A 12,659-nucleotide genomic window follows, 5' to 3' on the forward strand; every position below is an offset into this window, starting at 1 on the left:
TGCAGAAGCAACCTTAAAGAAATAAAACTCACCTCAACCAGGGACAGGGTCTTCTTGCCTCTGACCCCGGCCTGATGAAACACTCTACTAAATGAGATCAGAGCCCTGAGGGACTGTAAGTTGTTCTGCAGGGCTTGCAAGACAGAGCTGTTCCACCAGGCCTGTGGTTGAGGCTCTATCAAATTGCCAGCCTCCCTAACCAAGAACCCGCCCAATTAGAAAATCAAGATAACATTAAGATACATATTCTCCCTCTTCCATCCCTGGAACAGGCATTACGTATGTAGCAAATGGTTATGTTTAGGTATTTTAATGTTTTTAACAATTTGATTAATGATGACGTATTATTGTGGCTTTACCCTTGTAAGTCACCCTGGGCCTATTACTATTACTATTACTATTACTATTACTATTACTATTACTATTACTATTATGCAAAACACCAGGCATTTATCTGAGGCCAGGTGGTGGCCCGGGGGCTAAGATCGGGCCCCTCTCCCCGGAGGGGACTGGTCTGGTTCCCCAGATTGTTCCACCCTATGCTCAATTATCCATCCGCTCCCTTCTGCTCATTCAGTAGGCCTGTATGGGAATAATTGTTTCTTAATCGCCATCATTGTGACTGAGTCATTGTTTTAATGGGGAATTTTAATGGTTTTTAATGTACTGTATTTGTATTGAAATATTGCTGCGAGCCGGTTTCCAAGAGTGGCAGTCATACAAATCAAATAATAATTATTAATAATAATAATAATAATAATAATTATTATTATTAAATGGTTATATTGGAATTTGTGTCCTTTCTCATTCTCTTTAGGGGCCATCTGGGCTTCCAGGGTTTGCTGGACCACCTGGGCCTCCCGGACCACCAGTAAGTCTAGATTCTTCGATCTTAATGTTCTCAGAACAGAAGGGACCTATTCAGCACCTAACAGCCATGCAATACTAGAGCTGTAAACTCCTTTTGTTCAACATACGAGTATTATTTTCAGTACAGCAGCAGCTGATGCACTTCAGCGCACCTCCGTGCTGTTCATTTAATTCTATCGCACTGTAAACAAAGACTGACTGACTAGTTTCATTAGAAATATAAGGACTACAACTTCTTGATAGAGTGGGAATTGGCTTACTTCTCTGTGCCACCTGCATGTATTTCCTTTCCTTCTAGCACACTGTGGCCTGGACTGCTGAGCTGGCCTACAGAGAAAGTTGGCTGGTGGAAGATCCTGCCTCATAGCAGAGGGCTAAATGAGATGATCTGGGCTCCTTTAGAATTCCTGAGTTCTTGAAACAAAGGGGGGGGGTCTATGGCTCAGGAGAAGTCATGGAGAAAGTCTCAGTCATTTGCTCCTGACTATCTACAATTAAAAAGAGCAGGTGACAGGTTATGGGAAATATCTGAGGCACAGGAGCGCTGCTTCCTGTCTGAGTAGACAATGTTGACCTTGATGGACAGATTCAGTATAAGGCAGCTTTGAAGCTTCCTGTGGGTGTTCAGACTTGACACAAGGATGCTCTTTTCTTTGAGTGCAATAAAAAGGACGTCACAAACAAGGCTGTGTACAGATTACTGCTATAGTAGCCTTTGCCTGTGACATTTTTTTTCCATTTTGTTGTTTGTTTGTCTAGTTATAGTTGGATATTTGTTTAAGTTGCTTGAGATCTTAAGCAGGGGGGAAACTGTGTGTGTGTATAAAATTTATGCATGTTCAAATTTGTATGCCATACTTTACCAAATAAAACTTCTAATTCTTCTGGTTGCAGGGTGTCCCTGGAGTTCTTCCTAATGGGAACGGAGACCTCCAGGTAACATTTCTTCTCATGCTTTCTCAAAATGGTTTTGAGCTATTGCACATTGACCTATTGCGCAAAAGGTTTTGAGCCATTATACATTGACATATTGCACCCAAAACATTGAGCTATTATACAGTGATATATTGCACCAGAGTTTTGGAAGTATTGCACATCGACCTATTGCGCTAAAGGGTTTGAGCCATTATACATTGACATATTGCACCCAAAACGTCGAGCTATTATACATTGACATATTGCACCAAAGCTTTTGAACTATTTTTCATCCATGTCCTGCACAGACCATTGCACAGTCTGGGGTCCATAGTTGAAAGGGCTCTGCCCCGCACACCCATCAAGCTAATCTCTGCCTAAGTGGGTATGCAAAATAAGGTTATGCCAGCTGTTCCTGCATCACAGAAAGGCTTGGGTGGAGATGGGTTGGGATGTCAGACAGTTTGCAGACTGCCAGAAGGCATGTGGTTTGGTGGGGGAGGGGAGAGAATATTTTTGAATGCATCTTCCTTCCATCTAAATGAACTTCTGCACATGCAAAGTCTGGTCTCCATTTTGCAAATATCAGTTCTCCTGGAGAAAACGGTTTCTATGGCAGATGGAATCTATGGGGTTGTACCCCACTGAGGTCCCTTACCTTCCACAAACTTCACCCCCCCCCCCCCAGGCTCCATCCCCAAAATTTCACAACTTGGAATTGGCAACCTAGAGAGAGAGACAGAGAGAAACAGAGACAGAAACAGAGAGAGAAAAACAGAGAGAGAAACACACACAGAGAGGTATGCTTTGCATATGCTCAGAGATTTGTTATAAAGTTGCTTTCCAAAGAGGTTTTTGTTTTGTTTTGTTTTGTTGGAAATCCTCCCCACCCCCCACAAACAAGGATCTCATCCAGGGTTCTGCTGAATTTCTGGCTCCTTTCCAAAACACAGGTATTAGCTTTAAAACCAGAAAAACATTAAATATTCTTCATGAAGGCAAGCATTGGTCTTGCTTATCTTGTGTTGACATCTTTTTTATAAAGCATATCGCTTGATAGTATCTTTTTTTTTTTTAAGTCCTCCTTTTCAAGCTCGCCTTTGAAATCAGGGAAAGGTCAGATTTATTTACTGGTTTGCTTCCAGGGGGGGACAGCACCTTGTTCCCATGAGCAAAAGCCAGGGGAGGGAGGAGGGAGGAGAGGAGAGAACTGTTGTTTGTTCTTTTCCCTCCTGAGCAAAAATGTCTCCATCGCTGGCATTGAAATAAACATGACATTAATGAGCCAGCAAGCAACTTTTCAAGACTGTCCCATCTGCTGTTATGACAGCTTCCTTAGATCCCTAATTGGAGCACTCAAGGAGAAGCCAATAATTTCCTTGTACCGCCTTACTGAAGAAATCTTTGCGAGGCTGGTTGGGAAATTAAAGCAGTTTCTTCCTTGCTTAAAAATAAAAGAACATCCTGTAGAAGTTAGTAGAAAATTATACCCCTGGCATGAAATTACATGCTTTGGAGAGGAAAGATATCAAGGAAATGTCTCGTTTTACTCCGGCAGATTTGTTCAGCAAATACTGCACAACTGCACCCCAAAATATATCTAACTAGGGGCAAAGCCCGTTGTATCCACAGGCAGCTAACTCACTGGATGATAGATTCCAACGAAGTGAAATAACTGCGAGGTGAAAGAACTATGAGGAAATGGTCAGGGGTGGGACACGCATGCTGGTTGGGTGGCCACTGGGTGGCCAGCCAATCAGGCTGGAGAAGGACACAACCAGGAGCCGTACATATGATCTGATTGGCCAGTAAACGGTGCGGCCCAACTCCTCCCACCACCCCCTTACTGTTTTATTTATATGGTACAGATACAGATATCACATCTAGGTTCACACAGATATAGGCAAAGATTCAAACTAAGTCTCTGCTTAACAAGAGACTCTATGTTTCATTCCTAATATGAAATTTATAATCTAAGATAGGGTTGCCAATTCCTGCTTGGGTGAAGCCTGGGGAGGGGAGGGTTTGGGGAGTGTTGTTCATGCAGTGAAACAGACCATTGGAACAGGAACCATGATTCAAACAGCGGGGACATTTAATGCCATTGGTTAACCTGCAGGATCCGTCCTGCAACTGGATTGTTGGAATGGTCCAATTAGTTCAAACCTGGGGACTCGCAAGGAGCCAATCACAGGCTTTGGCAGGAACTGGGGACTGTCTATAAATTCGGGTGGTGGGCTGCGTTTTGCGGTTCTTGGTGTGATCCAGATAAAGACATGATGTTTCACTCCACAGACAACTCCGCACCTTATTGAACCTGATATTTAATAGGGAGGTTTCACAGTGGAAAGGGTGTCACTCCGAATGCCCTTAAAGAGGGGAAAGCGGGGAGGAGAGAGGTTATGGTCCTGATCCGGGGGGGGGGGGAGGCACCATGTGGGGTCCCTGGAAATGGGGCGTCTATAGCACACACAACACGTGCCACATGGATGAACTATCCCTGTTTCAAATACAATGATGAAAATAAAGAGGCTCTTCATAATAGCAGATGGTTAAGTCTGACTCTTCTCTTTTTGCTTCAGTGTCCAGCCCTCTGTCCGCCGGGCCCTTCGGGGCCACCAGGGGTACCAGGATTCAAGGTAAAGAGAAGTTTTGGTCATTTATTTCCATGATTCATGATCTGCATTTCTACCTCAGATTCACTCAAGGTGGATTGCACAGCGTGAGTTGATGTCATCAACAAGAGGAGACATTCAATAAACAGTGAAATGGAACCAACCAGAAGTCTGAAAGCAGAAGCAGAGTATAAGTCTTAATGTAAAGCATGAAAGCTCAGTGCCCTGGGAGAAAATGGCTGCTTTGAATGGTGGACTCTGTGGCATTGGAGTCCACAAAGGTCCCTGTCCTATCCAGACTCCCCTTCCGAAATCTCTAAGAGTTTCCCAACCTGGATCTGAGAACTCTGTCCCCCCCCATCTCTTGCCAGTGGCCAGGGGGAACCTGAGGCAAACACCTAAGGAGGCCTGTTACCTCTAGGCCTTGCTTGACAGCTTCCCAGAAGCCTCTCCAGCAAACAGGGACTGGAAGGGAAGGGAAGGGCCTGGAAGAGTTACTACCCTTCAGCCTGTCCCAGCCTACCCCCCAGAGAAATGGCCTCCTTGCCTGCCCAGCCAGGCCCAATCAACTACAGCTTGTCTTGGCTGAAGATCATCACCCTGTGCGTTGGGACTTTCGGATTTGGTCCAGAAAAATAGAACTGCTGAGTAACAGAGAATTTGCAGTTATAGCTTACCTTTTGTGGATTGGGCACAGATCCAGATTCACAGCACAGAGATTTAGAGGGAATCATCTATAATAGAAAAATTACATGTGAATATATATCATACTCATCTGCTTCAGTCTCGTTACTGAAGCAGTGCACAGAAGCTTAAAAGTAGTTACAAAGAAAATATATTGCAAACCTTTATGGCTGGGTTGCAAGCAGACTACATTCCTACACATCAGTAGATGGAGAGAGCTGAGAGCTTAATGGATTCCCTCCAGCTAGCAAAGAGCCTTCTCTTCCAGAAGAAGGAGGAAGTGGGTGGTGACCCACCTTAAACAAAGGGATCTACCAGCCACATGCTTGGAAAATTCCACTCCTCATGGCTGCAATCCCAGCAGACATCATTTGGTGTCATGAGTGAGGACATAGGTGCAGTTTAGCAGTTTAACAGCTTAACCCTTCAGGGTTGACTTCACAAAATTACTTCCTGATTGCAATTCCAACAATGTGCCTGAGCGTAGCACCACCCTGGCGAGAGCCTGCATGGTATAGTGGTTAAAGACTAGTGGACTCTAATCTGGAGAACCAGGTTTGATTCCCCTCTCCTTTACATGTAGCCATCTGGGTGACCATGGGCCAGTCGCAGATTTCTTAGAGCTGTTCTCACAGAGCAGTTCTCTTAGAGCTCTCTTAGCCCCACCTATCCCACAGGATGTCTGTTGTGGGTAAAGAAAGGGAAAGTTGTTTGTAAGCTGTTTTGAGACTCCTTTGGGTAGTGAAATGCAGGGTATTAAAAAAAAACAGCTCTTTTTCTTTCCACGTTTCCTCAGTTTATGTGCTGAACTGACAGTCTTTTGTTTCAGTCTTGGTAAAAAATGTTCTAAAACCCGTACTTTTTGTCAAAATGATCTGCAAGGTCACCCGAGTGAGATCCTAATGATCAAGGTTTTATTTTTAGGGCCATACTGGCTACAAAGGCGAGCCTGGAGAAATGGGCAAAGATGGAGAGAAGGTAAGGCTTTAAACCATCGTTTTTGTTTCTGATGAAACATTTGAAAGAATTGTGTTTAGAAAAGAACAGACGCTAGAACACATTCGGCATTTCCGCACCCGTTAAATATAGTTAAATGCTTATCTTACGTAGTCATTATATTCCGGCCCCTCTATACGACATCGCCAACATGCAGCGTCTGGGCAGTAACCAGCCGGCTACATCCTCCATTTTAAAGCGCTAGTTGGGGAATTGCACTACTACTATGGCAGCTCTGCCTCACGTAGGCCGGAAATAGGAGGTGAGAGGGCAGCCCGGAACACCCCCCCCCATACCATGTCACTTCAGAACTCCCATGGAGCCACTTCAGAACTTCTGCAGACTCCCAGAGGTCCACGGATCTCTGGTTGGGAACCCCTAACCTAAATTCTTGCCTTTTGCCTTGGTTGGGATGATGAAATTAGAGGAAAACTGGGAAGCATTTTGAAAATATGGGACTTGTCCTTGCATCCCGTCTCATGTTTTGCATTATTCTTTTCTCCTAGGGATCACCAGGGCCTCCAGGCCCTGCAGGGCCTCCGGGAAGCGTTGGATTGCAGGTAAAACTGATGTCCTACCTGTTAGGATTTCCCCAGGTCTTTTTCAGAATTCACCCAACTGGAAGTGTGTGCATTCTAGCCTTCCACTGGCGCCTTCGTTAGCAGAGTATAAATATGCAAAGAGAAATAGAGCACCAAGCTGCTTCAAAGAAGTAGGACACTGGAGATTGGCCACCCTTTCAAGATGTCTACCTTTTATGTACTTCAGCTATCCTAGGGCCCCTTGTGCTCCTATTCTTCAAGCTACATATCCCCAATTCTCTCAACCTCTCCTCGTTAAGCATGGATTCGAGCCACTCAACTGCCCTAGTTGCCCTTCTCTGAACTGGTCAACATTCTCCAACTGGTCAACATCCTTCTTGAGTTCAAGCCTTTCAGATTGTTAACTGTCTATACTTCTCCCCTCCCCCAGATTTGTTCTTAATTGTCTTTCTTTCCTAGGGGCCACGAGGTTTAAGAGGGCTTATTGGGCCCGTTGGTCCGGTTGGTGACAGAGTAAGTCTGGCTCTCTCTTTTGTCTCCAGCTCATGTACTTATTGTCTCCAAAGCCGTGGTTTTCTGTTCAAGAATTCTGATGAATCTCTAGCAAGTTGGTTAAGAAAGGGAGGTGGGAACAGGTAAGGCCCGATCTCTTGTTGGGCCACCGATTCACAAGCCACCATCTTGGACCTGTCAGTCTTTAGCAAGCCAAAACAGAAGCCTAGTTTGGCACCTTAGACGGACTCCATGTAATACAACAAAATTAGAGTCCAATAGCACCTTTAAGATCAATTATTGGACTCTAATTTTGTTGTGTTACTTCAGACCAACACAACTACCCACTTTAATCTATCCATCTAATTCAGCATGAGATCTTGTGAGAGAGCTCACTTCCTCAGACACAATAGAAAGATAAAATCACTTCATTTTTACAGAAGATTGCAGAATGGAAGGGGGTCAGAGAGAGGAGTTGAACAGAGAGACTCTCTTGGCGGGAGGGTCTTGAACTGCCTGGTTAACTTGATGGATGATGGGCAAGATCAGCAGTTCTGGCCTCTCAAATGCAGCAAAGATCAATACAAATGTAACAAAGTTGGGTAAATAAACTGAGGAGGAGGAAAAACTGAAACATGAGAAAACTGACCAACATCAGTAAAGGATTACGATATAAAATTAGTTTTAATAAAACACTCACAGATTACATCTGTCTTTAGCATTTTCAGTCAATAAAGGACCAATTAGCGGGTAACTGATCTAGATAGACCAGTCTTTTTCAACTGTTTTACCATTGAGAAACCCCGAAAACATTTTTCAGGCTTTGAGAACCGCCAGAAGTGGGGAAATTGTGCAAAATAGCTGTGGACACGCCCACCTGTGACCCCTCCCCACCCCCTCCAGCCCTATCATTAGCCCTTTTGGGAGTGGTGAGTGGGTCAACATGACCATATATGGTCATTGTTGTTGTTAGGTGCGAAGTCGTGTCCGACCCATCGCGACCCCATGGACAATGATCCTCCAGGCCTTCCTGTCCTCTACCAATCCCCGGAGTCCTATCACCCTATAAATTTTAAAATATATATAAAAAAGGAATTAACTCCCACCCATTCTGGACACCCAGGTTGAGAAAGCCAGAGATAGACCGTAAGGCTGACTTAGGGTCAGGTGGCTTCATGTTCTAGCATTTTACAGGACAAAAGATATGTGTTTAAAATGCAAATTACAAAACAGGGATTCAGAGAGGGAAAACAAGGAGAGGTTAAAGGGTTAAATGCTGCTTCCTTTCCCTGCATGGGACTGAGGCAAACTGAGGCAGCACAAGCCCTGTCATTTGCATCTGGTTGGCCGAAGGAGATGAGAGATGTAAAGCCAGCCAACGTTATAAATTACTAGGGCAAGGGCTCATGGGAATTGTAGTCAATGGACATTGGGAGAGCCACAGTTTGGCCACCCCTGTTATAGGATATGTCAAGTGCTTAAGTTTGCATGTTTTCTTGCCTTCTTACAGTAGATCCCTTAAAGACTATTTCACCTGGCTAGCCAGGTGTTTATAATGCCGTCTCTTTATTTACAGGGAACTCTGGGTTTCCGAGGGCCGCCAGGACTTCCAGGGCCTCCAGGGAAAGCGGTAAGATGCTCTTTTCATGGCTACATTTTCTCGTGGGGCATCCCAGGTGACCCAAGGTTATCTCAGGCAGCACCAGAAAGGACATCTGCCTGTCGGCCTTTGATAGTCGGCAGGATGCAAAGTAGACCCTTCTGGGCAAGATGGATCCGTGTCTGACAATCCCTGGAAGGCAGCGATGTAAACAGGATTCATTCGTTTCAGGGAATTCAGATCTTTCGCTCTGCTCCTTATTTCTCTTTCCCAATCCTAACAGTACACGTTTTTTTGTATATACTAGCAAAATGACTATGAGTAAGAGTACAATGCCATCCACGTACATCCAGGCTTTCTCCCTAGGCGGCCAGCGCGCTAAAGATTGCCGCTTAATTAAGTACGGATTTTTGTCCAATTTTCATTTATCAAGGCAGCCACAAAAACGGGAAGAGAGCAGCTATCCCTTCCCTGGCGCTTGAGTCCAGCTCCACGAAGAGCCCCCCTGCCCAGCTTTCATTGCTTTCATTTGTATTACAGTTTGGCTCCCATGAGCTGCTTCAGAAACTAGGTTTTGGCTGGAAAGAAAGAGCCATGGAATAAATAGCAAGATAAGCTGGTTAACTGAAGTAGGATAACACTTTATGATTTCCCTCTCTCCGACCACCCTGAGAGGGCACAGGGACAAGGTTCCCTGTACACTCCCAGGTTGGCAGGGGGTGGGGGGAGCCAGCAAGTAGTTCTCCCATTGACCGTTTATGCACTGGGAACTTCACTGCCCCAGCTCCCGTGCAGGAGCACAAATCAGGGGTGGATGAGGTGCACTGGGCCAAATGCTCCCCCATGTGGATGCAGGAAGAAGTGAGGCAACCCGCCACAACTAAAACTCCAGCCTGCAGCCCCACATGAAACCTCCAGTGCGCAAACGGTCATTGAGAGAGACTCTTGCTGGCTCCTTAAACCTCCCCCCCCACCGAAAAGACTCTATGCAGCTTGGCAGGTCGGGAGGTGTGGGGGGGGAGGGAGAGGCAAGCAGCTTTCTCAGTGGGAGAGATACCTGCCTGTTCCTTAAACCTCCTGTCCTCACCTTTCAGGTTGCATTCCAGCATGCAGCAGGCTTCACTGCTTAGCTTTAAATAAATATTGATGCATGAACTGGCCTTTGTTTTTGCCGTTTCAGGGTCCCCGTGGAGACAGAGGGCCCCAGGGTTTCAGAGGACCCAAAGGTGACACTGTAAGTATGGCGAAAGCCTCCGTTACCAAAATGCCCAAGGCGGAGTTTGCAGGCAATTGCATCTTCTGAAGGTTCCCTGCCACCACCAAGAGGAAGGAATGGCAAGGAACCACCCTTCCATATCCAAGATGAGCCTGTCTCCTTTTGAGCCAGTTTGGTGTAGTGGTTAGGAGTGCGGACTTCTAATCTGGCATGCTGGGTTCGATTCTGCACTCCCCCACATGCAGCCAGCTGGGTGACCTTGGGCTCGCCACGGCTCTGATAAAACTGTTCTGATCGAGCAGTGATATCAGGGCTCTCTCAGCCTCACCCACCCCACAGGGTGTCTGTTGTGGGGAGAGGAATGGGAAGGCGACTGTAAGCCGCTTTGAGCCTCCTTCGGGTAGGGAAAAGCGGCATATAAGAACCAACTCTTCTTCTTCTTCTTCTTCTTTTGGCTTATCTGAGAATCTTTTGTTGGCCATTAATGATTTCTTCTCTGTCCTTCTAGGGTGGCTCTGGACCAAGAGGGACACCAGGGACCGCTGGGCCCTTAGGGGAACCGGTAAGACTCTTCTTCTTCTCCAAAAATGACAGCTTAGCTGGTATCCTGGATAAGGCTACTATATTTAGATCTTGCTCTTCTACTGCGGGCCAATGCAGCTACCCTCTGAAACCGGAATTATACAACACTCCTATAACTATGTAGGCCTGCCCAGAAGCTGGGGCTATCATTTGAAGCCCCTCTTTTTGTCATCCCCTCCTGCCCCAGACATAATGGAGACAGAGAGGCAGAGAGCCAGAGAGAGACAGAGACAGAGAGAGAACAAACGATCGAACCAGGGCCTAGTCTGCATACAATATATAATGCACTTTCAGTTGTGCTTTCGCGGCTGGATTTTCCTGTGCAGAACAGGAAAATCTACTTCTAAAGTGCATTGAAAGTGCATTATCTGTTATGTGCAGACTAGGCCGGCTTTAGGATGCCTTCCCAGGGGAGATCTATCTAACAAGCATCTTCTTTATCAGTGTTCCACCGACAGATTAAAACTAGTTCTTATTCTTATGAAAACCAGTTCTGCTTCTTAGAGCCAGCTTGTTGATGTGATGTAAAAAATAGTTTCTATAGTTACTTTCCTTTTGACTTTCTATTATGCAAACAGATAATGACTTCTGTCCACTTTTTGACTGATTTACCTTCCTCCTCTTTAATGGACCGCCTTGCATTGTTTCAGGGCGTGCCCCCAAAGCAAACGAAACCAATAGGCAAAAGGTTGTGTCTTCTTGAGATTTATTAAATCCTAAATAATTTTGCAACCGTGTTTCAGGGCATGCCTGGGAAAGACGGAAGAGACGGAACGCCCGGACTCGATGGTGAGAAGGTTTGTAGTCCTATTTAAAAACCCGGTTTAAAAAAGAGGCATTTAGGGCCTTAAGAACTGGACTGCTGGTTCAAACCAAAAGTCTGCCTGCTTTAGCACGCTGCCTCCAAAAGAGGCTGGTCAGATCCTTCTCAGCCTCAAGCATCCAGGAGAAGGATCTGTCCAGCGGCTGCTTGAAGACGACCAGTGAGGGGGAGCTCCCCACCTCCTTAGGCAGCCCCTTCCACTGCTGAACTAGACTCCTAGAATCCTAGAGTGGGAAGGGGCCATGCAGGCCATCTAGTCCCACCCCCTGCTCAGTGCAGGATCAGCCTGAAGCATCCAGGAGAAGGATCTGTTCAGCCGCTGCTTGAAGACGGCCAGTGAGGGGGAGCACCCCACCTCCTTAGGCAGTCCTGATATCTATCCAATATTGTTCTACCCATAGTTTAAGCCCATTACTGCAGGTCCTCTCCTCTGCTGCCAACAGGAACCTGTCCCTGCCCTCCTCCAAGTGACAACCTTTCATATCCTTCAAGAGAGCCATCCTGTTCCCTCCCAACCTCCTCTTCTCCAGGTTGAATATTCCCATATCCCTCAGCCCTTCCTCACAGGGCTTGGTCCCCAGGCCCCAGATCTGAGATTGGTTCCCCTGGAGAAAATGGCCGCTTCGGAAGGATGGGCCCTATGCCTGTTTACCCTGCTGAGCAACCTCCCCTCCCCAAGCCCCGCCTTCCTCAGTCTCCACCTCCCAAATCTCCAGGTATTTCCCAACCCGGAGTTGGCAGCCCTATTTTGCCGACAGGATGGTGATTCGACCGCGTGGATAAACATTTGCTGACCTTCAATGTACTTATTAGTATTATCCTTCTCACAGCGGGCCCCAACGTGTCATTTTATTGATGTAACACATTTATAATCCCGCCGTTCTCCCAAGCAGCTAAACCCCAAGGGCAGGCAACAGATTAAAAACCATTAAAATCACACATACGCTTCCAACCTCAAACTGTGAAAGCAAAAATATAATTATTGTAGGAATTAATAAGAGCAGTAGCAGTTGATGGTGCTTATGATCCCTACTAGAAAAGGTTCTTAAGTGTTATTGTGGGCCGCTGGAGACCAAGAGCAAGAGAATTCATGCCCCATTACTATGGGTGGGTGTGAAAGACCATACATGGCCAGGGTCCTAAGTACCTCAAGGGCCGTCTGTCTGCATATATTCCTGGAAGAGCGACCCGCTTTATCCATTCCAGCAACCTGGTGATCCCTGGTCCCAAAGAAGCCATCTTGGCCTTGACCAGAACCAGAGCCTTCTCAGATGTGGCCCCAAATTGGTGGAACGAGTCTGCAACAAAGGCAAGGCCCTAGTGG

At 46.2% G+C, this 12,659-nt stretch overlaps 1 protein-coding gene and 1 long non-coding RNA gene across 3 annotated transcripts in view; one reads left to right on the top strand and one right to left on the bottom strand.

Moving 5' to 3' along the window:
- Positions 1–12,659, top strand: part of COL9A3 (collagen type IX alpha 3 chain) — a 60,299-nt gene that overhangs the window by 20,836 nt on the left and 26,804 nt on the right. The window contains exons 9-18 of the mRNA XM_077335811.1: positions 818–871; positions 1,765–1,806; positions 4,368–4,424; positions 6,009–6,062; positions 6,587–6,640; positions 7,082–7,135; positions 8,691–8,744; positions 9,895–9,948; positions 10,439–10,492; positions 11,256–11,309. Coding sequence (XP_077191926.1) covers positions 818–871; positions 1,765–1,806; positions 4,368–4,424; positions 6,009–6,062; positions 6,587–6,640; positions 7,082–7,135; positions 8,691–8,744; positions 9,895–9,948; positions 10,439–10,492; positions 11,256–11,309 — 531 coding nt within the window. The remainder of the gene's footprint in view (positions 1–817; positions 872–1,764; positions 1,807–4,367; positions 4,425–6,008; positions 6,063–6,586; positions 6,641–7,081; positions 7,136–8,690; positions 8,745–9,894; positions 9,949–10,438; positions 10,493–11,255; positions 11,310–12,659) is intronic.
- Positions 4,289–12,659, bottom strand: part of LOC143836486 (uncharacterized) — a 49,150-nt gene continuing 40,779 nt past the window's right edge. Inside the window, exons 1-3 of one of the 2 annotated variants that reach the window (XR_013230630.1) lie at positions 5,247–5,341; positions 5,078–5,134; positions 4,289–4,571 (exon numbers count right to left, since the gene is read on the bottom strand). This is a non-coding gene — a long non-coding RNA (uncharacterized LOC143836486). Of the gene's footprint in view, positions 4,572–5,077; positions 5,135–5,246; positions 5,342–12,659 lie in introns of those variants that run through there. The other variant, XR_013230631.1, reaches the window with a different exon arrangement.

This window comes from Paroedura picta, chromosome 4 (assembly GCF_049243985.1).
Source record: "Paroedura picta isolate Pp20150507F chromosome 4, Ppicta_v3.0, whole genome shotgun sequence".
Classification (NCBI taxonomy): Eukaryota; Metazoa; Chordata; class Lepidosauria; order Squamata; family Gekkonidae; genus Paroedura; species Paroedura picta.